The sequence below is a fragment of the Harpegnathos saltator genome, unplaced genomic scaffold (assembly GCF_003227715.2).
Source record: "Harpegnathos saltator strain DR-91 unplaced genomic scaffold, Hsal_v8.6 scaffold128, whole genome shotgun sequence".
In the NCBI taxonomy this organism is placed as follows: domain Eukaryota; kingdom Metazoa; phylum Arthropoda; class Insecta; order Hymenoptera; family Formicidae; genus Harpegnathos; species Harpegnathos saltator.
Window position 1 is genome coordinate 1,637,118 of NW_020229904.1, and position 27,190 is coordinate 1,664,307.

At 37.1% G+C, this 27,190-nt stretch overlaps 4 protein-coding genes and 1 long non-coding RNA gene across 7 annotated transcripts; 3 read left to right on the plus strand and 2 right to left on the minus strand.

Annotated features, from left to right (window-relative positions):
* Positions 1–26: 26 nt before the first annotated feature.
* Positions 27–1,338, plus strand: mRpL4 (mitochondrial ribosomal protein L4). Its single transcript, XM_011145089.3, has 3 exons — positions 27–469; positions 548–956; positions 1,117–1,338. The coding sequence occupies exons 1-3, from the start codon at positions 167–169 to the stop codon at positions 1,260–1,262; spliced, it is 858 nt and encodes a 285-aa protein (XP_011143391.1). The 5' UTR covers positions 27–166; the 3' UTR covers positions 1,263–1,338.
* LOC105185525 (Hyls1 centriolar and ciliogenesis associated) lies at positions 1,310–2,779 on the minus strand. The gene is made up of 4 exons (XM_011145104.3): positions 2,594–2,779; positions 1,827–2,444; positions 1,564–1,751; positions 1,310–1,490 (listed from the first exon to the last, which is right to left on the minus strand). Exons 1-4 carry the CDS (start codon positions 2,691–2,693, stop codon positions 1,443–1,445), a joined length of 954 nt encoding a protein of 317 aa, XP_011143406.1. The 5' UTR covers positions 2,694–2,779; the 3' UTR covers positions 1,310–1,442.
* Positions 2,780–3,737: 958 nt separating this feature from the next.
* Positions 3,738–7,763, plus strand: LOC105185538 (dentin sialophosphoprotein). Of its 2 annotated transcripts, none has more exons than XM_011145129.3 (3): positions 3,738–3,923; positions 4,079–4,184; positions 4,277–7,763. In XM_011145129.3, exons 1-3 carry the CDS (start codon positions 3,850–3,852, stop codon positions 7,631–7,633), a joined length of 3,537 nt encoding a protein of 1,178 aa, XP_011143431.1. In that variant the 5' UTR covers positions 3,738–3,849; the 3' UTR covers positions 7,634–7,763. The 2 variants fall into 2 exon arrangements, with proteins under 2 accessions (XP_011143431.1, XP_011143439.1); XM_011145137.3 differs by having other exon boundaries at positions 3,870–3,923; positions 4,079–4,104.
* Positions 7,764–8,959: 1,196 nt separating this feature from the next.
* LOC105185529 (methyltransferase-like protein 7A) lies at positions 8,960–12,460 on the minus strand. The gene is made up of 4 exons (XM_019842462.2): positions 12,393–12,460; positions 10,302–12,040; positions 9,546–9,805; positions 8,960–9,264 (listed from the first exon to the last, which is right to left on the minus strand). The coding sequence occupies exons 2-4, from the start codon at positions 10,576–10,578 to the stop codon at positions 9,004–9,006; spliced, it is 798 nt and encodes a 265-aa protein (XP_019698021.1). The 5' UTR covers positions 10,579–12,040; positions 12,393–12,460; the 3' UTR covers positions 8,960–9,003.
* LOC105185554 (uncharacterized) lies at positions 12,459–13,912 on the plus strand. 2 transcript variants are annotated; one of them, XR_849956.3, is made up of 4 exons: positions 12,459–12,514; positions 13,159–13,311; positions 13,413–13,508; positions 13,813–13,912. It is a non-coding gene; the product is annotated as an uncharacterized LOC105185554 (long non-coding RNA). The 2 variants fall into 2 exon arrangements; XR_003114364.1 differs by lacking the exon at positions 12,459–12,514 and adding an exon at positions 12,842–13,028.
* Positions 13,913–27,190: the final 13,278 nt, after the last annotated feature.

The following is a 27,190-nucleotide window of genomic DNA, read 5'->3' on the forward strand; positions in this document are numbered from 1 at the left end:
ATTTACTGTCGTGGGTTAGGCTATGTATCTCACCTAACTTTTCTTTTACCATCTATAACATAACCACACTTTCCAAGCGATATTCGAGTTAGATTATTCGGTCGCATTCGGTCCAATACGGGAAGTATTGTTTTAAAATTGAATAAGATTAATCTTTCAATAAAAAATGTCAATATTTCGCAACGTTATTAACAAGTTGCAAGGGGCTACTCATCAAGCGTTGAAATATTGCACGATTGTTGAAAATCAAACGAAAGCGCAGGATATCGTACCAATTATATCCAAAGTACAATACGATGATGAAAACTCACTTTACCAGAAGTCTCGGCAAGTATGGCTGGAGAATTTGGATACTATAAAAGAGAAAAAGCTGGGTTTTGTCACTTTACATCCACATATATTTGCGGCTACACCGCGTATCGATATCATTCATCAAAATGTGAGATGGCAAAAGATGTACCGGTGGGTGGTTAGTGTCACATAATATATCTGTGAAAAAATCGCTTGTGTGTCGCGTATATATTGTTTATATTTTTCTGATTTTCAGTGTTATGCACATACAAAAACGCGTACCGAGGTAAGAGGTGGTGGTAGGAAACCTTGGCCACAAAAAGGAACAGGACGAGCTCGTCATGGAAGCATACGTTCACCACTATGGAGAGGTGGTGGACGAGCACATGGTCCCCGTTCTCCTACACCACATTTTTATATGCTACCCTTTTTCACTCGTGTAGCAGGTCTTACATCAATGTTATCTGTAAAACTTGCACAAGATGATCTACACATAATTAATAATTTGGAAATACCTACATCAGAATGTTCCTATATCGAGCAACTGGTAGAGGAAAGGAACTGGGGACCATCTGTTCTCATCGTGGATAGCTATGATATTATGCCTAAGAATATTACATTAGCTACTGATGAGATTAAACACATCAATCTTATGCCTGTTTATGGTAAGCAAATATGTGTATGAAAGATAAATTTGTTACATGTGTAAACCTAGCTATGTTAATTGTAATTTATTGTTGAATTAATTTTTGTTCCTAATAAGGAATATATTCCAGAATTTTTATACATGTCTATATGAAACTAATCAATCTTTTATATGTGCAGGTCTGAATGTATATAGCATGCTGAAACACAACACTCTGGTGCTTACAGAACAGGCAGCTAGATTGATAGAAGAAAAATTGCTTTTTCAATTGAATAGATCGGATTTTAGGCGGCTAATGGTTCCATTTAAACTTAGTCAACATTGAAGAACAGTTCTCAATGCAATTGTTTTATACATATATACAGATTGCTTGTACATTTTAAATATTACTTAACATTACTGAGTCATTAAAAAAAAAAATATATATATATAGTGAAACAGTTTGATTATGGCCTTGATTGAACCAGTCTTCCGTATATTTATAAATTATTTTACTCTTTTTGTATCATCTCTTCTTCAATATTGGCATACTTGTAGATTTCCTTGAAAGTGGCTAAAAAGTAAAACACTTTAATAACATGTTATTGTTATTATTTATAACAAATATAATAATTCACAAGTCTTACCATAGGATGTGGATCTGTACCTAGCATCTTTTCTCGCACAGCCCATCTGACTTTAGAGTGCTTTGCTTCTCCAGGAAAAGATATCTGCTTCCATTCCTGTTGATATTTTTGATAAAGAGCAACAGGATCACATTTTTTATTCATTACATTTTTCTGTGCATCTGGTTGCAACCTCCATGGTCGAATAACTAAATATAAACAAAATAAATAATCTAAGATCTTTAGAAATCTTAACAACTCATATGTAACCATATATAACTAACATGACTTATGTGCAATATTAGAAACAGATGATCTTGCAGATGAGGCACTTTGTGTGCGTATGTTTCCAATTGGTTCTGATACAGTAGTAGCACTCTTTAATCGTGGTCTAATCACATGATCTGAAGAAACAGCTTCATTTGCTGAAGATTCTTGTATTGAAACCACTGGTTTTATTTGTTGCTCTATTTTTGCATCATGTTTACACTTATTTATCAAATGACTGTCTTTTGCTACATATCTAGATATATTTTGCCTGTTTTCATTTTGTGATGGTTTGATTTGATGAGATTTGACATGATCGTGTTCAGGATGCGTTCTATCAGATTTTTGAGTGAGATTTTCCTTGTGAGATTTTGTTAGTTTCTCATCTATTTTTGTCACTGTTTCCTCAGAATATTTTTCCTTAGGAATGCATCTTATTCTGACTTTCACCAGTGATTCATTGTCAAAAGAATTTGAAGATTCAGAGAGAGCAATGTTATTTGAAGGATAATCTGTGTTTGTACGTCCACAAAATTCCTTGATTAAAGTCTGTTGTTTACTAATTATTTTTGCTTTCATCTCTTCCCTTCGTTGTTGTTTTTCACGATCCTTTATCTTTCTGTAAATCTTTAAATCTAGAAAGTTATGTTATTTTTAGTAAAATTTCACAAGTGCACATCAATCTCATTACAATAAGAAAACAATATTATCTCAACATTGAGATAAAAATGGTACAAGTAAAAAAAAAATAAAACATCGTAAGTACATAAGTCGATATAGTTACCTTTCATAAAAGCTTTTAATTGGGCTGCCGTAATGCCGACAAATCCTAACGAATTCAGAAGAACAAGAACTTCTCGCGGATCGTCTTTAATCTCCGACATGATTCTATTAATTCCTTAATGTTCTAAATCGAAGTTGCTTCGTCCTTTGATTCTTTCAAATAAGGACCGTTAAGGTGTCAGTCGTGTGGCATGGAATAAAAATAAATAGATAGCGTTATAAAGCGGCATTCATAACCGGATGTTATATTTAAGAATTTACAGGAAAATCTACAGAGGCCTCTCGTGGAGATCCACGAAGTACGCAAAGACTTTTCTTGTTTTTTAACCAAAATATATTAAGAATTACCATATAATGATATTTATAATCAAGAGAAGTTTGTAGAGGCGTACAATGTCTTTTTTTAAGTGAATATTTTTCGGCCGCAAGAATAATCAATTTCGATTAGTCATTTTCTTGTTGAGTTTCACAAGAATAATCGGCTGATTATTGACCAATTTTTAAGCCTGAAAAATCTGTAGTACATACGGGATACGTTCTTAAGTTTATCTGCAAATGTTAAGCCAGCGGCATACGGTGCTTGTTTTTGTGCTGGATTGCTCGCTGGATGAAAATACTGCGTTTTGATTGGTACATTTCCGAAGATGGATGGAAATGCACCAATCAAAACGCAGTATTTTCATCCAGCAAGCAATCCAGCACGAAAACCAGCACCGTGTGCCGCTGGCTTTAAATGAATCGGGGGACACCCAATCAACACAGCACGATTGGACACAACGATTGGAAATGTACCAACCTAAAGCCAGCGGCATATGGTGCTTGTTTTCGTGCTGGATTGCTTGCTGCATGAAAATACTGCGTTCTGATTAGTGCATTTCCGAAGATGGATGGAAATGCACCAATCAGAACGCAGTATTTTTATTCAGCAAGCAATCCAGCACGAAAAAAGCATCGTGTAAAAAGTATCGCTGGCTTTGACCAGTGTAAAGTATTATTTGGGTAATTACTAGATCCAACCAATCATTTACTTTATGTCCAATTTTACTGTATCGAATAGATACACACCCGCAAGAAGTACCGTATGATATAGGCTTTAGTTAAAAAGAAGAGACGTATTTTATCTGCACCTTCAAAATGAAGTGCTATGTGGTGTAAGATCGACAAAACTTGTTATTCAAAGTATGAATAGTATGAATTAATAAGTTTGTTTACATATAGCTTGTTTAATTTTATTAATGTGATGGTATAAAACAAATTATGGAAAATCCCCTGACGGATGAAAATCTTAATAATGATTTTCTGTCCCAGTCGTATCACCAAGGTATTGAAAGGTAGGTTAATGTGGTACATAATGAGTGGTTTATGTATTTAATAAATGTATTTATATGCTGATAACCTTCTTTCTCTCTCTCTCTCTCTCTCTCTCTCTCTCTCTCTTATGTTACATTATTTATAAAAAAGAAAACTGTTATTATTTTGTACACAGGATTACAGGAGCCAAAAACAAACTAGGTAATTTTCAAGTACCTGCAAAACTCTTTAAGAATAGAGTGAAAACCTGGGACAATTTGTTTGATAAATATTCAGAACAAGTATATTTTTACTTATACTTTTATATGAGTCATGCTTAAAAATTTCTATCAATTTATGATTGTATTTTAGTATAAAAAGTTATATTTTCTAGATGTCAGATGATATAGAATTAAATGTAATGACTTTGGAACCTGAAGAAGATGAAGAAGAATATAATGAGAAAGAATATAGCTATGGACAGCGAGTACCTATGCGCAAACCAGCAACATTGGTACAGTATTGGATAAATACTGGAAATACACCTTATAAAGCACTTCTTGACAAAAAAGAATTATCTGAATCTGGTACATCTTTAAGTGAGGAAGAAATTATTTCCCCATCATGTTCTTCACTTTCAAACAAGGTAAATGAAAGTGATAAAAACAAACATGAGAACAACACGTCTTTCAGTTCTGTGGATACAGCAGCTTATATATTATCAAATGCAAATATTACAAAAAAGGCAGATATTGTAGCTATCATAGAAGGTGCAAAATCCAATGGTGTTAAATCTTCAGAAAATGATTGTGTTAATGGTGCAAAGCTTAAATGTAACGATAAAAACGATAAAACAGAGTGTATAGAGACTATAGTGACTGACCATGTGATACGTAATGAAAACAGTAATGATGTTTCACATAACGATTTTCATCTTTCAATGGAAAATGTAACAACAGAAACTAATAATCAATTGGACATTAATACATTAGTATCTAGTAGCACAACACAGCCTGAGGTATCCTCACCGAGTTCACTTTGTGATTCATTAAGTAAAACAAATGCCTTGAGTACTAGTCAAACCAATTTAAACAATATTGTATCAATTTTTCGACATTTTAACAAGGCATCAAAACGATTGTCCATAGAAGATAAAAGTAAGGACACTTCAGGTAAAAGTAAAACTTCAAGAGAACATAGTTTCAGTGAGAAACCAGTTTCAGTAGATATGGAGGAAACTGTTGGGAAAGATGCTAATCTAATGCCGCTTCATCGTAAGAAATTGTATACTGGTAGGAATTCTCCTGTAGATTTGATACTATTTGAAAGACACAGTACTGATCTAAAACAGTCTAACTCATCTAATACTAAGTTAAATTCACATCCTGCTTTAGATCCAGATAATTCGTTTAGAAAAGAAAAATCTGTAGTTCACAAAGATAAAAATAAGCGGTCTATTTCCAACAAAAAAACTCTTGACTCTAAAAAAGTTCGGGCTAAAAGAAGGAGAAAGCGTTCTGTTTCTGACAAAAATATTACCAATGATGGAGCAAATATATCAAATAATAATAATACTGTAAATTCCGTAGTTGACAATTCCTTACAGAATTTATTGGCTTCCCCTAATAATGTAGACAAAAGAGACAATGATAATTTAATCATGAACAATGATATTAACGTGTCAATGAGAAACATAATACAAAAATACAATTTAACTTTCTTTGATTTAAATCCAGTAGTTTCCTTAGAGCAGATTCCATCTCTCAAAATATATAAGTCGACATCTGCCCAGAAAGAAGATATTACGCAAGAAAACAGAGTCCATAATGATCCATGTATATTAAAATTACATCACTCTAACAAGGAAAATTTGGAATTGATGTCGATGATCACTGATCATCCAAGTAACCAAAGTACTATTCTTATTTGTGAATGTACCAGTGCCGCATTGCAAGATTCTTCATCTTCATATAGTTCTTTCCACCTGAGACTAAGTACTGAAGAGTATGGTTCTGTTATGAATGTAGAAGGGAACAACAAAAAATCGACGAATTTGAAAAATGGCAATATGAATCAGATCAAGGAAGCATTTGTAATACTAGAGCAAATACCACAATTGATAATTGAGAAATATACAAATACAAGGCAGATCACAAATCAAAATATGAATGACATTCAAAATGTGAATGATGATCTTTCTATTAGATCAGAAAGGCTACGAAATAAGCGTAAAATGGATTCCTCGAACTCGCATAAAATAAATATTAAGGATTACATCAAATCTCGGGAAGTTAAAGTTGTATTAGAGCGATTACCAGCGGATATTGATTTTAAGAGAAGTAGCAATGATCTAAATATGAGTCTTCCTGCTGATAAGAATAAAATTTCGCAGGATAAAAACATGAATAATAAAAAAGAAAAATCTAAAAATATGATTGGAAGTCCGGATGGTGAAAGTAAAAGGAAACGTGTTCGAAGGATTAAAAAAATTAACAATCGTTATTCATTAAGAATACATAACACATCTAAAAAAAGTTCTGGTAAAATAAACAATACGTCCAGTGATTCTGCAAAGCATGATAATAAAATTTCTGATAAAACAGAATCAAACTTCACATTACGGTATAAAAATCATGATAGTCGAATAAGCCGGGCCAAGCGTAGAAAATTATCAGTTTTAAATATCTCATCAGACGAGGAAGATTTTGTCCGATTGATACAACCTCTCGAAAAAAAATCGAAAACATTAATAAAAGACGAAACAGGCAAAACTCATATTACAAAAAAAAGTTTATATGACGAGGCTAAATTAGTTAGTACGAACAAAGATAAACGTAAATCCAGTGAAAACACAAGCACAATAATTTATTCTTCAGAGCGGAATAATTTGAGAAAGGTCAATAGATCGATAAGACGGAGAAATAGGCGAAGTGACATTGAAAAGAAATCCTTTGACAGTGATGCGGCATCATCAAGTCACTCTTTCCAAATGTGCAAAGAGAATGCTAAGAGAATCTCGCTCTTCCCAAACAGGAGTGGTAGTAATGATAGTAGTGATAGTAGTGAGAGTACCAATAATGTAAATGGACGACGAAAAAGTTATGTGTTTTCTAACAGTAAAAATATAAGCAAAAGTAACGAAAGACATCTAAACAAAGTGATCAAGAAGAATGGGATAAATCGTAAGGATGATACTTGCGTCACACTCTTCCAAACTAAAACATTCAATACACAATCCTCAGATTCTGATAGAAGCAACAGTGATATCACACCTAATCATAAGTCAACAACTATTTCCGTACATGACAAGGAAAGACTTTATAATGGTTCTCATGCGAAAATGCATACTAGTAAACGATCAGATTCATTAGATTCTATCAAAGGACGCAATATTGTAAACAGAATGCACAATAAAAGAAAGATATTGAAATCATCAGTTCACACAGTAGCTAACACAAACGAACAATTTGACGAAAAGCTTAATAATAATAGTATTACGATGAGAACTATGCCTAATTTCTCTATTATAATAAATGATATACGAGACGCACTCGTACAAAAAGATAACAAACTTTCAGATACTTCCTTTCAGAGTAATGACCATAAGTTACGAAATAGACAGATACTTGAGAAACATAATTTGAAAAATTCACAAGTCAGTCAGCAATGCAATGTTGAATCTGCAATAAACAAGACATTGGTATTTCAGACAAAAAGTTACTATGATTCGGATTCAAGCGAGTATTGTTAGCATCTACTCTATATAACTTCGTGATAATATTTATCATATATATTTATGTAAAATTTATAAATGTACAAAAGAGATTCGATATATAAATTTATTGTGTAAAACGTAAATAAATATCATCAATATGCGAGCAGATTGATGATAGATCATATCAGGATATTGCGGATACATCTAATATCAATTGCGTTTGCATTAGAATCATGTTTTACAGGTAGAGAACAAAATTGCACAAAACTATATATTTCATCTAACCAGTAACTCAAATTGTAAAGCTACAAAATTTATTTCAATATTTGGGTATTCAGATATATGTAAGCCATAACATGTCTAACATGATTAAAATGTATATATATTGTCCTATTAGATACATTAAATTTAAGGTATTCCCATATATGAACTAAACAATATATCGTTTGTATAATATTCGCAGTTGTATTATGATTACATTTTATGACAATTGGAGCACAGAATGGAAATATACAGGTTTAGGTGATAAGATAAAACTAAGATTGTCTTGTACGCACTCTGTAAGCATAAATTTTATCTAAATAGAAATAAATTTTTTAGAAGAATTACTATGTATCTTATACAAACTATGTATATTATACAAACGATATATTTTATCTCCTGCAAAGGCTGCACTATAAAACTAAGCAACGTACTTGAATATAAGACTACTTCCAAGCATAATAAAAATAAGAGAAAGAAGAGAAAAGAATGAAAGAAAAAAAGATATTTTGTATATTATTGTTTTGTATATTATATTGTACCGATGTGTATTAATAAGTTTATTATGTCTGATTCCAATAGTTTCCCCAAGCATATTTTATCATTTTGATACAAGTTCTTTATAGTTCTTTCTTCAGCTTTTTAATTTTATATAAAACATAAAATTTTACTAAAAACATTTTAATTATAAGACATTTGATTATACCTAACACAATTATTCTATTTAGTATTTTTAAAATATTTAATATATTTCAAAATTAATCTTTTTGTCATCATTTTTTTAATCTTATATAATGCAGTTGAAATATAATTATAAATATTTGAAATATATTTATAATTATAAATATTATATTTATAATTATTATATTATATTATAAATATTATAAATATTTGAAATATAATTATAAATCATATTTTGTAATTATTGTTATAACTATAATTACATAATTATAAATATTATATTATAATTTATAATTATGATTTGTTAATATAATATAATATTATTAAATAAGATAATATTGTAAATATAATATAATCTAGGAATAATTTATATATATATATATAAATTAAAATTTAATTATATAAATAATATATAAAAAGCAATTGATAGAATTTATAACTTGTTTATTATTGATATATTATCTCTATCGCGTTGCTATGCCAAATACATGTTGTCTAGACAGAAACAAATGAAGCGGGTGGGAAACATATCCTTCCAGAGCTAAGGATGTCCACGATACTTTCTCGAAACCGATATTTTCTATTTCCGCAACACAATCAGCGTCTAAGCGACAATCGCCAAATAGAGAAGGCCATATGCCTGTGCGTGTCAAGCCTATTTGTAACCATCGTACAAAAGTGCCCTCTTTCTCTGGTAAGTGTTCCACGAAAATATATTTTCCGCCCTGAAAATTCACAACGAAAGCTGAAATACGTATATATATATATATATACTAACATTTTGTAATTAGTATGTAGTAGTATGAATTATATATTTCTTTAACAATCGGTATCCATTTCACATTTAACTAACCGAATTAAATTATTATCTATAAAAAGAGATAATTAAATACGCAATCTCAACTAACTGGAGTTTATTTCGTTTTCCTTTCGATATGTAATAACTGCACGAAGTATAGTTTTGATTTCAGCTCACAATTTACGGTTTTATGGAAATCAGTCATACCGGAGCTAGTACCCTACGAATTTCTTGCAGGGTAGATCGCACTGATTTCACAGAACATAATGATCGAGTTGTCACCACCACATCCACGCATCCCGTTGGTATTCCCTTCAAGGAACTTCCATCACCCACAATTAGTCGCTCAATGATTACATGAGAAAATTGCCACGAACGTCCACCTTTCACCAGATATTCGCCTAGCTTGGTGTTCCAATCGACACCGATGAGATGAGTACCCTCCGGGTAAAATCGTATATTTTCACCTGTGAAGATTCTATGTCAAATGTATAATTCTTTAAATAACATTTTAGTTCATGTAGGATGAATGTATGATAATAACAGGAGTATTTTTTACAATTGTATATCTTGTGATTTTTTAAAGCATGATAGAATGAATTAGTCGTTAACATTTATTATTTAGTTGTGTGATCAGTCGAGTCGTGTATTATGTCGAATATCAAAAAATACATCGCCGATATGTTTGTATGTTGATGTAGAAAAATATCTATCATGAGGAAGTTATAGAAGCGTATGTTTTCACTCAAAACCACGGAGAGACAGTTTATTTATTCAACGTAGAGTCATTTTTCTCAAGATACCAGTAGTTCTCATTGAAGAAATTTGAAATAATTAAAACGAAACTTTGGAATACATAGGGAAGCTCCCGAAGCGGTTTTCTCAATCAGCAGCATTTCATTTGTGCATCATAAGTGCATTGTAAAATCACAAGAGAATACCGTATGCAAGTCCGATTCACACCCGTCTTAACGCCGATTTCAAGTACGCGGATGGAGCCCATGGACTGCAATATCTCGTCGTTGGAAACAATACACTGTAACGTTTTGAAGAGATGTTCCTTATACGGACTAGCCAGCTCGGCGCATTCCATTTCAAATCCCAAAAGATGAGCCTTGTAGGTGTTCCTCCGCAGTTTCGGCAGTTCCCGAATTATCCAGATCACGAGACACAAGATGATCATCGCAACCACTCCGTAGCTCGCGAGTATGTCGCGTATCCACAGATCATTATTGCTCATCTCGAGAAAACGAGATGGATTTCGAAATGAAGCGATTCGAAGAGGCTTCACTGGTCTCAAAGTAGCGCTTGGGACTCGGTTATACTGTCCAGATGATTTTCGGACGTCGCTCAGCGTCTTATCAGCGCATAAATATGTATATCTACTACATGAGCGAAATTTTAAGATTCATACGAGATAAAACATCGTGCGCCTCAGTCGAATTGCAGTTACTCTCCGCTGATTCATCCGCAAGATGACTGTACTGAGACCTTCGACGTTCTGATTAATTATTTCTTTGAGAAAGTCTTGATATACGTCGCTGTTGTTTATTTAGCGTCGAACAGCTTAAATACTCGTCAAATCTCTCTCTCTCTCTCTTCATTATGATAAGATAAGAATTATAACTTTGATCTTTGTACACGTTTCATTTGTGCTGATATGCAACGTATTAATTGATTTTCACGGTGTGAGTCTTCTTTGCTTGCTGTGACTTTTATCAATGAAAACAATTTGCATTAAATTCTTTTATTTCCTTCTGTTAAGCATATTCAAACCGAAAGAAACATCATTCAATTACGAATCATGTTACATCCGATAAATAATTCAGATCAATAGCTAATGACACTCTCTCTGAAAATGAAGATCCCAGATGGATTATTTATTCGAAAATAAAAGCTGTTTTCTTTTTCCGTTCTCATTCTAGTATCTGCTCGTGAGAGGTACTTGCGTCTGCGGCAAGAGATTTTGCTGAATCAACAACGAAATTCTCGATTCTCCGCAGAATGCACCGGCGAGTCGTGAGTCGCGCTCGCGGTGAGCGCGCTCGAACAAAAGGAAGCCGGTTTACGAATAGTGCCCGGCTGGCGGACCGTTTCGTCTGCGAGGTGATTCGGGTCGAATGGGAAAACAAGTAATCGCTTCGACCCGGAGGAGCAGTGACGAAACAATGCTCTTGCAGTTTTCGAAACTCAAAAAAGAGTGCGGCCGCCACAAAGAGGGGTGTAATCACGGAGAAAGCGGGAAAGAGAGGGGTAAGAGAAAGAGAAAATGGAGAGAGAGAGAGAGAGAGAGAGAGAGAGAGAGAGAAAAAACGGTAGAAACGTTCGAGCAAAGCGAAAACGTATCGACACTGGGGGGCACTCTTTTGTCCTAGCCAGCTTCAAGAGTGACCACAAACAAAAAGCGCGATCGAGCAATTTCGGGCCGCTCGGCCGAGTGCGTGCACGGCGCGCTCGACGCACGTAGATTCCATTGAGGAGCATTTCGCGAGTGCATGGAGAGGCGTTTTGTTTGCGACATCGGGGCGGAGAGGAGGCCGGCCGTTTTCACGGTGGCTCGTTGATTTGAGAAAATTGCCGATGGAATGAAACGCATCTCGCCTGATGGTCGTTTCTGCCCGATAGACGCGCTCCAGACTGCCGGATGGCGCACCATCGCGTTTTCTCTCTTTTTTTTTTCCTCACTGCAGATCTGAAAAGAACTTTTTCCAAAGAGTTCGGATTAATCCACGATGGCTAACATCGTCCTTTGATCTTAACTTAAGTCAACATATTGAACTTAATTAATTACAGGATATTTCTCTCTTGTGTTAAAAGAGAGATCGAATCATGTTCGTGCTAAGATTGTATAATGAATTAGATTCGATGTATCGAACGTTACATTCAACATCAAAATGCGATATATCGAATTAGCTTCATAATTTATAGGAATGTGAAAATATTTATTATATATGCGTCGAAATACATTAGAATATATAAAATCGGATGAATAAAAAGCACGGATTCGTAAGATACGAAAAATCAAAGCAAATAATAACGCACGATCATACGCACCTCTCGATCGTTACGTTCGATGTCTATTCCTCGGCAATTTCAAGTGTATCGTACAAATGCAATAAGTCTTCCATTTTGATTTCGGCCACGATCGGCGAAGGAGCACAGTCCTTGCGTCTGAGGTATATTTATATTCATAAAACGAAAAATATCGCAGATTCAAGCGCATATCGTATGTTATACAATTCGTCTATGTTTTATACTCACGATTAATCATTTATCGGCACTTACAATGTCCCTAATGACGAACGTGTTCCGCGGTTAACTCATGAAGTTAACCCCTTAAGACCTTCATGGTCGCTGATATGTATAGTAATATTATTCACTGCATATATTCTATATCTCCACGATTTTATCCTTATTTTATATGTATAATTGGCAAATCATTAAGACATTTTAGAAAATAAAAAACAGATATCTATTAAAAGTGAGAAATATATGAGTTATAGGCAAGCAAAAAATATAGAGTAGTCACGTTGCATGAGATCACTTTACATCGTTATCCATTAAGAAGCCATTTTGTTAGTATCGACACTTGTAGAACCGAATAATTATTCAGTCTCTTGATAGCGTAACCTCGCTTGATAGCATAGCGTTCTGAGATCTTTCTAGAAACACTCGGGACGTTCTCGACACGTATGTGGAATGATTCTAGAAAGTTTTCCTTGATTTTGTTATTTTATATTTGTGGAATTGTATAATGTGTGTGGTATTGACTTCGCCATATATGAAAGCTATGCTTTAAAGTATGTTGTAATTATTCTAGCAAACAATAAGGTTATGGATAGCAAGACGTAGCAACTATATCGGTAATCGTATCGGCCGGTAACAGGCTCTCTGCAAATAGAACGCGCGGAGCACGACAGATGTCGCGGTGATCCACATTGAGGGAACTGGCGGTTATTCTTCACATTCGTGTGTACGTTTCTATTTATCACAATTAAAGCAGTGCAATTATCGTACGCAAAATCTCAAACTATTATAACATTGTGTAACAAATTGTCTTTTTTGTTCATTTAGTATTCGCCACGTTCGCGCGTGGCTGATCGTCGTGAAGAGATTGCGGCGTCGAATTCTAGCCCAATTTTTATGCGATTACGGCCATCTTGTGATTCGGTAAATGAATTATTTTTTTTATCTTCGCAATCATGTACACGCTAGCATATTTATTATCGCGTCATAATATTCATGTTCTCGCGTTCTAGCGTGTTTTATGAATGATATAATTAGATGTCAGAAATACATTCTGTACGTTGTCTTGAAATCATTATTCTAAATCATCAGCATTATATTGATATTCACATTTCTCGTATATTTTATATACTTTTATTTGGCATAAATAAATCACAGTTATTAATGGTACATGAAATCTTGAGCTATCATTACGTCATGTAAGTAATGGGTTGTTCCATTTTTGCAGTATTCGAAATCACATAGGACTGCTTGTTATGAAAAGTTGTGGCAATGAGGTTCCAACTACATTTGGTGTTAGGAGATAGCTGTCTCAGTATTCGATGAGTAAGTTGTTTCTTTATATTCACATATGTATTATTGCATCATAATGATTATGTTCTATAGGTATAGACACACATTTTATTCTTTCTATCATATTACTGCAAATAAGATAGCAGTGAAATATTAGAAATAAGAATACATTTTGTATGTTATTTTAAGATAATTATTTCAAATCTTCAGTGTTTTGTTAATATCTATTTTTTCACATTTCTCTTTATTCATCATTATGCTTATTACAATTCAATGAAAGGTAACGATGAAACATTCAAAACATGAATATCTCATATTCGTCTTGAAATTGTTTTTCTAAATTATCAATATTTTATCGACAACTGTTTTCTCTCGGTGTAATGACATGTGAGTTGCATGTTTTTTCTTGCGACTTTCTCAAGTGCAATTTCACAAACGCGTATAATAATATCGCACATGCGCTGTACGGAAAGTAGATACACAAATTGCCTAACGTCCAGGTATTAGAACGGATCGAGAGAGCCGATACTCCGAAAGGCGACATATGCTGGCCGCGTGCGTTACTAATAAGTCGGCGTCGCGTGTCAAAGGGACATCACATGCGACAACGCGCGCGCGTTGCCTTCCCTTTCGCCGCGGTTCTCGCGCAATTAGCCGGGCTAAATGCCGCCACACTTTACGTAATCGCTCGCCTCCTGCTCTCGCCGCTTATCCTTCCTGGCGTAGAACAGAGTAGAGAGAAAAAAATAAGGAAGAAAAAAAGCAAGCAAGCCCGTCACTAACGGCGGCATCTGCCGCCTCCGCCGTTTCGTAGGCGATTCTCGACTATAACAAAATATATACGACGCGTTTTTAACGAACACGTTGATTTATATGTTTGAATCGTGCACGATCATTGATATCCTTCGATATCTATTGAAGATTTAAGTGTGTGTCAGTACCTCTAAATTTCCAAATATTTATCAACACGAATCCTATTTTATGCTGCGTGCCGAGTGTGCATGTTTCACGTAGTGTTATTATATAAACAAATTATATCTGTTGAAATAACATTACCATTGTCCAAGAAGGAGGAGGTAGGTAAAGAACATGCATGTATATCGTGCAGTCTACAAAATATAACGTGTCTCTCGGCTAAAATATCGCGTTTTCGTTTTAATGTCTAGTCGGGCGCGCTGTGCAACTCGCTCGCGCGTTATACTTTAAAGCGCATTTCTAGAGCGATTCTGCAAAGCAGGAATTATCTCTGTATCACGCGGTGGGGAGTAAAAACGTTGCTTGTAAAAGAACGTCGGAGCTGGCGTATTTATTTTAACACTGGCTACAGCGAATAGCGCTCTTGAAATTAGCATAACGCACAATTTTAGACTCTAATTTTTAGACTCTGATTTATGACTTGTCTTGCTCATGATCTTGTATGATGTAAGAGTCGCATCATCATGTAGCGCGACATTCGGTGTTGTGATAGGCATGAAAATTGAGAGAGCATATTTGTCGTGATTTTTTTTCTTTATTTATCTGAAGAATGTTTCGCACATGGAATGTTTTCCGTTTGAGTTAGTTCTCCTTTTTTCTTTTTCTTTTTTTTCGGTCTTTTTTTAAGATACCCAGAAAAGGAACAATTCTTTCTTTTGTGTCAGTTTTTTATCACTTATTTCGTCGAACATTCGGACAATGTCTGAAGCGCGTCAGCAGGTTCGACTTTGAATTACACACGTACACTAGGAACGTTCGAGTGGCGTCGTGGCTTATTGCTGAGCACGAAGCCGGTCGCCCACTTATCTTCCCGATCTTTCGAGAGTGAAAAATATTTAAATGCTGCGGTCGCACGCGCGCCACTGCGGTTTCAACTCGACACCGCGTCAGCGCGAAAAAGAAACTCGCCGGGGTGCACCACTTAAGTTGAGGGTCGGTGGTGCATCCTCTATCCGTAGAAACTGCATACGGAACATATTCGTGGCAATTGACAAATAAACCGTTCCTACAAAAAGAGAGAGAGAGATATATATATATATATATACAACCGCAATCCGCAAATAAATGAAAGGTCGATTAGTTTCTAACATCGAGGCCATTGTTTCGAATGTCTTTACTTCCGGTATATGCATTATGTGTATAGGGCGGCACCGCGACTGCAGCAGCATCATGGCGGAGAAGACGACACTCAAGCCGCTCTTTTTTTAGAGTGTCGCCACGACAGCGAAGTCGGTGGCATTGTCTCCATTGTTGGCGAATTGCAATCAATATTTTCACAATATAGCGGCATTGTCCGTGGCACGGGCGAATTGTGAGTGCGCTTCACCGCGCACCGAGGCGCTCTGTCCTTTCTTCGACGATATAAAAAAAATGTAACAAATTTATCCAACCGAAAAGTCGCGACGAAGTGTGTTCCATTATAATTTCGGAGTCTAAATAAGACAACATTTTTCGATCTTTCTCTGATACCAAACAGAGTTACTAGCGAAACATTGTCGGTTGTTGCGAGACATCGCAATGTCTTTTATATATTTTTAACGCGCAACAATTTATCCCTCTCATTAATTTTTAATGAGATGCTTTTACAAGGGATGCTGTCGCATTTCTTAATTTTACAATTGTAGTGAATTTTATCATTGAAAGATCTTTGGGTACCTTTAACTCACGCGTACGCGTTCCAGGATCGTATAATGAACCGTAGATGTATCTTTCTGGTCCTTATGTTAAACTAACATTATACCTGACTTTTGTAGAAGAGAAACAAAATTTGGAATTGCGCAAACGGATCCGTTAAATTACTAGGCAAGCATGTCTAGAATATGGCCTGTGAATGAACTATCAGCTGGTCGTAGTAAAATTGTTTCTACTTTCTAATAGCACTTGACGATTGACTCACGTAAATTGACCCTAAAGGACAAAAAATATCTTGTTGTGTAACTTAGTTATTGTGTATTTTATGGTGTATCCTAACTAGAATGGCCTGTGTCGAGAGATCTTTTTGTACCTGATCCAGCTCGGATCTTCCTTCTGAAATCCTGTTTCATTTGATCTGAAATCTGAGATGTTACAATGATAAAAGATAGTGCAAATAAAAGATACGATAAGAAGTTGTAAAATTATTGTAGAAAGTAATATTTTCTTTTTGCACATAGTACATAACAGCGTAATATTCATGACCTTCAGGAGAAATTTAAAAAACATGCAACGCATACATGCACAAAATTTTCCTTCTCCAGATTTTTTTCTATTATTTTTCTATTTCGACATAATATTTTATGTCGACATTGGGTATTAAATAGAGTTTATATTTTGAAAGTTATTTAACGAAAAGCGTAACAATCTAAATCACAGTAATTATATATTGTAAAGTTGAAGTGCCCATTGATCTTTAATTTTTTATTACAATTTTTTCTATTTACAAATAGCTGAGAGAATTATTTAATGAAATATTTCGAAATATTTCTATTAATGCAGTTTTTTTGTATATTTTTATCAATTTTACTTTGTTACTTGTGCGCGTATCGTCGAGGCCAATGAATAAGCTGTTTCTGATAAGCATTTCTGACAAGTTACCTCTGATAAGTATTCATTCGAGACTTTCGTAAAAATGCCAACACTGTACAAAGAGCACATACCATATTAGGCGTGTGCCTATGTATGTGCATAGGCGTGTCACAATGTTAGGATACACGGCATAATAGGTCTAAGGTAACATTTTACTTTCTGAAGCAAATAATTGTTACGAACAGTTCTTTTTAAAGTGTTCTTAGAATGTAAGTTGTTTCTTAAAGTAAAATGTCCTTTCGTCCCAAGAATAGATGTAAAAGAAATAGAAGAGAAACTCGAATTTAACATTCGCGTGTCAAAAATTGTGACTATAACATGGTACCATGACTTACCTAACACGGCATGGCTAACTATAACATGGCACCATGATAACATGACTTTGGAAGGTCGTCACGCCATATAATAGATACGACAAGGTCGAAAGAGTTGAACATTGTTGGAAATTTCCTTAACGCGTGTGTTAAAGTTTCTTATCTATACGCACGTATTGTTGAATTAAATCCTACTGGACCTAATAATCTTATCAAATAATTTTGTATAGTGTCTCTCAACCGATGAAACGTGTTTTAGAATAACGTTATGCCATTTAGTCATAAATCCTTTACATTGTGATATGAACATTGTATATTGTTTTAGATAATCCCTTGTTCACGTTCAGTTTGTCAGGAAGATCAAATTGTCAGGAGATATAACACAGTAAGCGACGGAACTCTCATTGAAATTAAAATAGGCAATTCGTATTGCGAAAAATAGATAACAATAAAATGACGTGTATTTTATGAAATAGGATATAGGAAAAGCAACTTTCTATATTCTATAGGATTCTATACTATTCTATAGGAAAAGCAACTTTACGACGGTCGTAAAACAATTTTATGGTTGCCAATTAATTTACTACCTATCTGTATAGGTGTGAACAGTCCAGGTTTGTTTGCTTAGACCATTCATGGTCTCGGTTCGATCACAGAAATTTCTACAGTATTGTCGACAATGAGGCACAATAATCATTAATCAAGTCTTATGTTCTCTCTAAAAAGAGAGAAAGATAAATTTTTCTTCTCTAAAAAATAAATATATATATAGATATATATTCATTTATTTATTTATTTATGTATTTATTGTAACTCTGATTATATTCAGACTTTGGTTATACAAACTTTAATTACGCATTAGAATAATCCGTGAAAATCAATCTATAGCAATCAACCTTATTACAGTGATTACTCATTTAGACTTCATTATGCTATAAATAATATTATTCATAATAAGCTAACGTCACAAGTAACATACTTTGAAATTCACATGTATATGTTACATTTCTCTTGCATTCCTTTGTGAAGATCCTTACAAACCACTGAAAGTATGTAGATATACAAAAGAAAAATATTCGAAGACAGCTACGACGAATTGTTAAAACTTACCTTAACCCCCGCAAACAAAGTTACGTGGGTAGTCCTTTTTCGGCACTTTGGCGGTCCCTTTGAAATTTGAACAAAATTTCGGCACGTACTCAAACGGATTTGTCTCACCGTAGGGGGTGTGTCAGACGTAGGCGGTTTATTTTATAATCTTTATTTCACACATAAATCGTGCATTTTCGGACTGTCTTTGCCTTGGGATGTACATTTTTTCTCAGAATTCGTGTAAACTTGTGTTGCCGGAAATGGAAAATCCTCTTCGTCACAAAGGAAGTTGTTACTGTTTCCGATAACAATAAATTTTTTTTGTCTAGTAAAATAAAACTACATATATGCGAGTTTTTTTGCAAACAACGAAGGTATGACGCATTAGAAATTGAATATACATATACAAAATTTTTCTTCGAGCTGTCGTGAGCTGGGTCTTATATTTGAAAAATATTTTTTTCACACCGAGGTAATTCTCACGTGTTTTCAAGACAGTTGCGGACAGAAAATAGAATTGCTTTCGTGAAAAAGATTACTTATATAGGTTCGATGAGATTGCAAAAAGTTATTTAAGAAACTAAGGCTTTAAGTTTTCTTTTCCCTAGAGTCCATAAATAAGTTTCATCGTGACGTTTTCGCCAAGACTTTTCTTTGATGGTGATTCTGGGCGGGTTGCCTGAACGGATTATCCATTTCGTTGATTCGTTGATCGTATTCCTAATCATTCCCAGGAAGATGATGGAGCAGTTCAGCTTTCTCGAACGTCGCGTAAGGAAGATTAAAACGTGTGTTCGCACTTTCACTCGAAAACTTACGTATTTCGCATTATTCGTTAACTGTTGATATTACCGCGACATCTTGACGTTAACGCACATTTCAATATTGATATCGACCAGATGTCATCGATCATTCTCGCGATGCTCCAAGCCCACGTTCTATCGGATAGTTGAAAGGCGAAAATCGAAAAAAAAAGGAAGATTGATCGCGGATCATCCCGCGGAAATAACGCTGGTGCAAATAAACACATCAAAGCTCCCGTTACCGTGACCGAGGGTGGGCATTCGTGTCCCTCTCTCCTGTTCCTTGTCCCTCCGTCCGTGGCTCCGTGGCTGATCTCGACTCCCATGACGGGACGTACCTGCGCATGTATAGGAGCGTCGGCAGCTGCCGCCTAATTGAATTATCTAGTTTTCCAATTCGACGCGGAGATTTCGGGCGAGAATCCCGACGAAAAGTCATGATGGCTAAATATTGAAAAACATGCCAGGGCATTGTTGAGACCGGGTCCTCGGTCCGTTTCTGAGCAGGGTGGGACTGTCGATTTGTGAGAGCCTTTGTTTGTCGCGACCAATCTTTACGACTTACCTACATGCCTACTGCGATGGTGGCGGTTTCTTAGTTGCCGTTCAGGTAAATGCGACTGTGACGAAGGCAGACGGATGAAAACGCCCACCGTTCCGTTGCTTATCCCTGTTTATCGGGATTAAGTATCGCGGTGGGTTGACTCCTTCAGGCTTATTCAGCTTTCCAGAAGGTGCAAATGGCAATAGAGATATCATCAAAAAAAAAAAAGAAGTGATAGGATACGACTTTTTGACGGAATTTTTGAAAATTCAACGGTGTCGCACAAAGTTTTAATGTAGTTGTTCATTACGTGACACTTGACATGTAGGATATATTCAAAATTGCGTTTTCTGAATCTGCTTTAACATATTTCGCAGAGCATATCTGATTTTTGCAAAGGCAAGAATTTTGTTTTTCGTTATTCCTCAATAGATCCTCGTCGGACTGTGTGTATTCGATTAATTTTAATTCTTTTGTACTAAATCTTTAAACTAAATAAAGGTGTACTAAATCAATATCTCACCTTGAGCTAATTTTTTATTTTTGTTACAGCTGAGGTTTGCAAGAACCAGACATTCAGTTGTCTTCAGTTGAAATGTGCTTGATTCGTTCATTGTCTCATTAATTCAAGCAATCTCTTTTCTTCGTCTAGTTAAATTCTTTCTCGTAACGTACGATTTTGATTCGACGCAGTCGACGTTACATTCCAACGTTAAAATTGGCAAATACACAAAGGACTGACAAGGTTAGCTTTGAGGTCATTTGTGTTGGAACTGAAGAATATGAACAAAGTATGTAACTGTTGGGGGTCGGTAAGTTACGGTTCGATAGGTCATAATTTTGGCATTGTGTCACGGTTTGAAAGTGGTTTTCTAGAATTTCGTCGACTATACAATCGTACGACAAGCTTCCCGTGTTCATCTTTCGAAGAGACCCGTACTTCGACGATACTTTCTGGAAATCACGTTTTTGTTTCCCAAACGAGCCATTTATCGTGCGGTCTTATGCGGCACACACAGCCATACACACGGCACTGACAATGAATGGTAACGTGACAACATCGATCCTTCGTAAAGATACAAATGACCGATCGTGAGAAAGCTATTTTTCCCTTCATATTGTCATCATGGTCAACTCCGTGACAAATTGTCATACCGCTTGTAGTGCATGCAAATTTTGCAGACATAGCGTCTCCAGGTTGTCATTAACTTTAAAATTTTCGTGGAGTTTATGGTTTTGAAACCTTGCTTTGATTCTCGTTAATTTTTCATCATTGACATTTTCAGTTGAATAGTTCTGTCATCTCGTAGGTTTAAAAAGTGAAAGAGTTTTCCGCTGGTATTATGGTTGTTTTAATCAATTAAAAATCAATTAAAAGTAACTACGCAATACACCCTTTTATTAATCTTTTTATATTTCTCGATGTATTAATAATACGATTATATAAGCAACGATAATCCTTGAGGAAGCATTCAAATTCGAGGTCGTACGATTCATACGATAAAGAACCTCCGCAAAAATGATCGGTTTTTTGCCCGTTTTTCGGTCCTCGATTTTGGAATCGAATTTTACGCCAAAAGATCAATTTTATGATGAGACATTAATTACAAAAAAGTTTTACGTTGAGCATACGATTGCTTTCAAAGATGTAGAGGGTCAAAGTGGTCACTACCTACTAAGAAAGTATGACACTAATAACGCTTTATCGCACGAATTTTTGCAAAATTCGCTATCTATGGATTCTTTCAGTTGCTGATTATGAATCTGATGCCAGATTTTAAAAATTCAAGATGGCAGGTGCAACATGCCGGACACACATAGTGAAATAATCATTTACTTTTATTGGAACTGTGATGTTGTGGTTCTTTTGGCTAGCTGATTGCGAATTTTTTATTAAGTTTTCGAAAGTAATTTTTTCAACGACAATTTTTGAGTGGAAAAAGTATTTTTTATTGTTTTTTATAAAAAAAATATCAAATTCAAATTGATACGTTACATGACGCATAAAGGATAACGTAATAGTTTTATTTGTTATACTTAGAAGCTTATCTTGCCTTCATTGGCTAGATAACTTTTTCATCTTGCCTTCACTGGCTGGATAACATTTTTATCTCGCTTTCATTGGCTGGATAACTTTTTCATGTTGCTTTCATTGACTGGATAACTTTCTCATCTTGCCTTCAGTGACTGGATAACATTTTTATCTTGCCTTTATTGGCTGGATAACTTTTTCATGTTGCTTTCATTGACTGGATAACTTTCTCATCTTGCTGGATCATTGGCTGGATAACTTTTTCATCTTGCCTACACTGAAGATGTAAATGTAAATCTGATAGCAAATTCGCAATCAGCTAGCCGAAAAAACTACAACATAACGGTTCTAATAAAAGTAAATAATTGTTTCACTATTTGTGCCCGCTATATTACATCCGCCATCTTGAATTTTTTTTAAATCTGACATCGAATTCGTAATAAGCAACTCAAAGAACCCATAGATACTGAATTTCGCAAAAATTCGTGCGATAAAACGTTATTAGTGTCAAACTTCCTTGGTAGGTAGTGACCACTTTAACCCTCTATATCTCTGAAACCAATCGTATGCTCAATGTAAGACTTTTTTTTGTGATTAATGTCTTATCATGAGCTATCATTTCGCATAAAATTTAATTTAAAAATCGGAGACTGAAAAACGGGCGGCTTTTTGCGGAGGTTCTTTCATTTACGAGCGTTTACGATCAATAGGGTCAAGAGGGGGAAGGTAAAATCAGTATGAAGGATTCTTACCGAAGGACAAGTCTAAGAGACCTATCTTGTCACGCATCCCGGAAGCTCCCTTTCTCGCCGACAATGTCGAATAATCGTCAATGGGTTCCATTTTGTCGGGAAACGTTGTAGGGTAGCGAGAAGGAAGTCTCGCGCCGATTCGATGGTAGCAAACACCGAAGGAACGGAATGGAGGGTGTCGGCTAATGTGCGCGCGTACGAAACCCCGGAACATGGCACCGCTGCCATTTATTATTTTTCTCCGCAGCAGCGCGCTAACAATACAGTCCATTGACAATTTCTGCTTTACACACGACGCCGTGCACCGCGACGCTCCGCCCACGATCAAACTACAGAGAACGCCGACTAGTCCTCACTCGAACCGGGTCTCTACTCTAATTTCCTGGCTCCCTTTCACCATTTAGAGAGCTCGAGGAAGTGGTCAGCGGTGTGCTTTTTGAAAAATGTCGACGGAAACGAATTAGAATTGTAAACGTGAGAGGGGAAAATATTTGGGCAGCATCAGAACATCGAATGGGAAAGGGAGAGGGTGTATGAAAACAGTAGAACCGTCTATCCGAAAGAGAAAGATTTTTGTCTTTGAGAAACGCATGAGAAAGATTGGCGAGACCAAATCACTTCTGAATGAAACCTTCGTGATCGCCACAATTAAAGCGATTTACGAGACCAGTGTGTCAAGATGTAAACTTCGTTTGCCGCATCGGGCAAGACCTTGCGCGGCGTTCTCACGACACACCCTGGAAAATACCGCGCCGCTATGTGTGTGGCACACTTCAGAAAGCAATCCCGTCCGGTTTCCGGCTTTCTGGCCGCAGATACAGAACAGCAGAAGCTGTTCTCATTATCAACTTGTTAGCTCGAGAGTTATCGGGGGTTGTTTATACGGGTGCTATCTATCGGGCAGGTCCTCATCTGATAGAGCTAGTCAGGTTCACAGAGGGTGGTCTCGCAAGCGCGCGCGCGCGCGCGCGGTACTTTCATCTTCTTCGGCATCTTTCACTGCTTTGGTTGTCCCGCGCTTTTCCCATCCTGGTGGCAATCTCAGCTTCTTCCTAAGTATTTTGTATCGTTGTGTGTCGTCGCAAGATACTAGTATCAGACTCACAAGTATCACGAGTGCCCTCTTATTTCTTACTTCTCGACCTGCGTACGCGTCACATATTCTACACGGAGAAGAGAAAAACTCGGTTTGTACAACTGACTTTCCGTTATCCGAAGAGCAGATAAACATTGTAGCGAGAAAAAAATTCCTCTCGGCGGGGGGGATTCTTGTTTAGTCCTCAATTCTTCTCAGTGATCTCTCAGATCCGATTTTCAAGATGTAGCCGAATGTTTTCTCGGTAGCGATAACAAAGATATTATCTCGTGTTGTCGAGTTATCATCTGCTCCCCATTTTGTCACACAAACAGAGACTCTTTCTCCGCTTTTCTCTCGAAAATACGGCGATAAAAGAAAAAATCACGCAAACGCGTCGACATCGCGATGAATCACTCGTCTGCATTTTCTCCGTTTTGCTTTTACTCGAATCTTTTGACGTTACAATCCGAAAAAAAGAAAGAAACGGTCAGTCAAAGTTGATTTCCAAGTCCAAGTCCCGCGTCGACTCGTGCACTTTCCACGGTGCATTTGGCGAGATTCGTTGTTCGCGCATGAAAACGCGCGTTACGGTCGAAGCGCGTCAGCCCTGGCGGGCTCTTGGAGAAGAAGTAATTTGGATTTATCGAACGGCAGAGAGACAGGCTCTCTTTCGGGCGCAGGGCGGAGAGCGGCCAGGTGTGAACCCGACGAGCCCAGAACTAATGGAGCCACAAATCAATGGTGCGATGGGCCATCATTACTTTTGCTAACACAACGTGTTTACCACACAGAAAACCGACAGACGAATCTCTCTCTCTCTCTCCCTCTCTCTCTCCCTCTCTCTCTCCTCTTCGGCCAGCGAAGGGGGAAACACCACCCCGCCATCCAGCACTTCCCATCCCTCACGCTCGATCGCGCGTATTGTGCCCGGCCGTTCTGTCCCGCGTGCAAAAATGATTTGGCGCTTCTTGTTTGTTGCACCGTGCTAATCGGAAGAGAAAGACACCGGCCTGCATACGGTGCGCACTCGCGCGATTAGCTCGACGCGAAAAGATCAGTCGAGCGCTCACACGTCGCGCCAAACGCCGAGCCGCTCGAGCTGACAGAGTCAGGCTTGGTCTCGCATAACTGTCTTGATTCGCGGCTAGAAAGTTAACGTTCGCTGAAAAAGACGCAACTCGCCCTCGATCTCCCCGTGTGTCGCCAACCGGCGAAACAAAAGTTTTCTCGCTTTCGTTCGTAGGTGTATCGCTTTCGTCCGGCAAACAAACACTCTATCTTCCGTCTATTCAGCCGCAAACGCGCCGGCTCTTTCTCTTTCTCTCTCTCTCTCTCTCTCTCTCTCTCTCTCTCTCTCTCTCTCTCTCTCTCTCTCTCTCTCTCTCTCTCTCTCTCTCTCTCTCTCTCTCTCTCTCTCTCTCTCTCTCTCTATCTATGTGCGACGTCCGACGGCGTGCTACTAAAGAATCAATCTCCGGTGTCTGGAGGTAAATAAATAGCGACCTATAAAAGGAGAGCTCGAGACGCCGATCGAGACTCTCGTCGGACATGATTTTGCCCGGCTATGGTGGTGCCGCGTTTGTGGGACACGCCGCTGCCCGGATTTTGACAAATGCGCGAAGGTAGAGAGAAAGAAGTCGGTTGGCCGAGCGTTTTCTGTGATCCGCCGATGGCCCTTGCTCTCTCTCTCTCCCTCTCTCTCTCTTTTTTTCTCTCTCCTTTTCCCTCGGACCCTTCACCGTGTGCACGCATGTACACGTGGCAAGACACACACACACACATGTATACACACGCCGTCTGTTGTGCTGCCCCCACAACGTGTCACGCGGCTTACAGCACTGGCTCTAACATTATTACTATTAGCTGCGCCCGCTTACGGTTACGGCTCTATTATTGCCCGCCATAGAGAAACTCACCTCGGGGCTTTTGCTCGCCGCGAGCGTGCTACGATCTCTTTCTATCTTCGGCCCGCCGGTCCTCCTCGCGCGCGACCGAGAACCGGGGACCCGCAGTCGTGATTAATGACTTGCTCACAGATCGCACCGCCAGTGTCGTGATCGAACGACTCTCGAGCCGGTGCAAGAAAGATGCGGGGTATCGTTGATGCCGCATCGTCGTGCCGTCCTTATATCTTCGATCGTTTCACAATTAACAAGAAACATATCTCGCAAACTGCGATTACTCACTGTCGTTATCGGTGCAAAACGACACCTCTTCGTTCATAACCGGCGGAGGAATGTTTTTGTCTCGTGAAACAGCGGATTTGTATTTTATTTATTTATTGCTTTCGCTTTATAATAACATGGATTTTGCGGAGCTCGTTGTTTTTTTTTCTTTCCGGGTTATTAAATTAAGAGATCCGGCGGTTTCGATGTTACCTCGATCGATCGTGCCAGCTCGAAGCCGTCGTCATTCGCCGCACGGCTCTTTCGACTCGTTTTGGCTCGTTCCGACGCTTTGTCGACGTGTTGTCACCAATTGTCGCGCGCTGTGCCCCACGAGTTTACACACAACAGGGTGACGTGCAGTTTATGCGATTCCATTGTCAAGCGCGGCTGGTTCTTCCTAGCTATACTTGCATCTATACGCGTGTATGTGTATGGCGTGTATATATATTTGCCATGCCGCGCATGATTCTTCGTGCGAGGCAACATTTTGCTCTTGCCTTGATTCTGTCCTTCACGGTCTGGCAGCCCGTAACATCTTCAGCAATATTGGAGTAGAGAAAAACTTTGTTATTCTCCGCTTCGGAAAAAAAGATTCAATTCGTGTAGTTGATTTTCTGAGCACCAGGTGAACGATTGCCGTAAGGGATTCTCATTCGCTCAATTGTTCTCAGTTGTCTTAATCGATTTTCGACGCAGCCGAGTGTTCGGACAAATGTCTCGTGAAACGTAGAAATACGTCTTGCCGGTAATTTTACATACTGAGATATAGCTCGTAGGAGTAATTTATTAAATTTCATCAGTACATTTTTTCTCTTTTTTTTTCCTCTTATTTTCTTTCTTTCCTTTTTTCTTTTTCTTCTCTTTCTTCCTTTTTCTTTTTCTTTCCTTTTGTATTACTTTCTTTCACTTTTTATTATATGAGGATTTTCTTACTCTGTATTTGTACACTGTCTCAATCTTCGTATACCGAAGGGGTTAGACCCGTATATT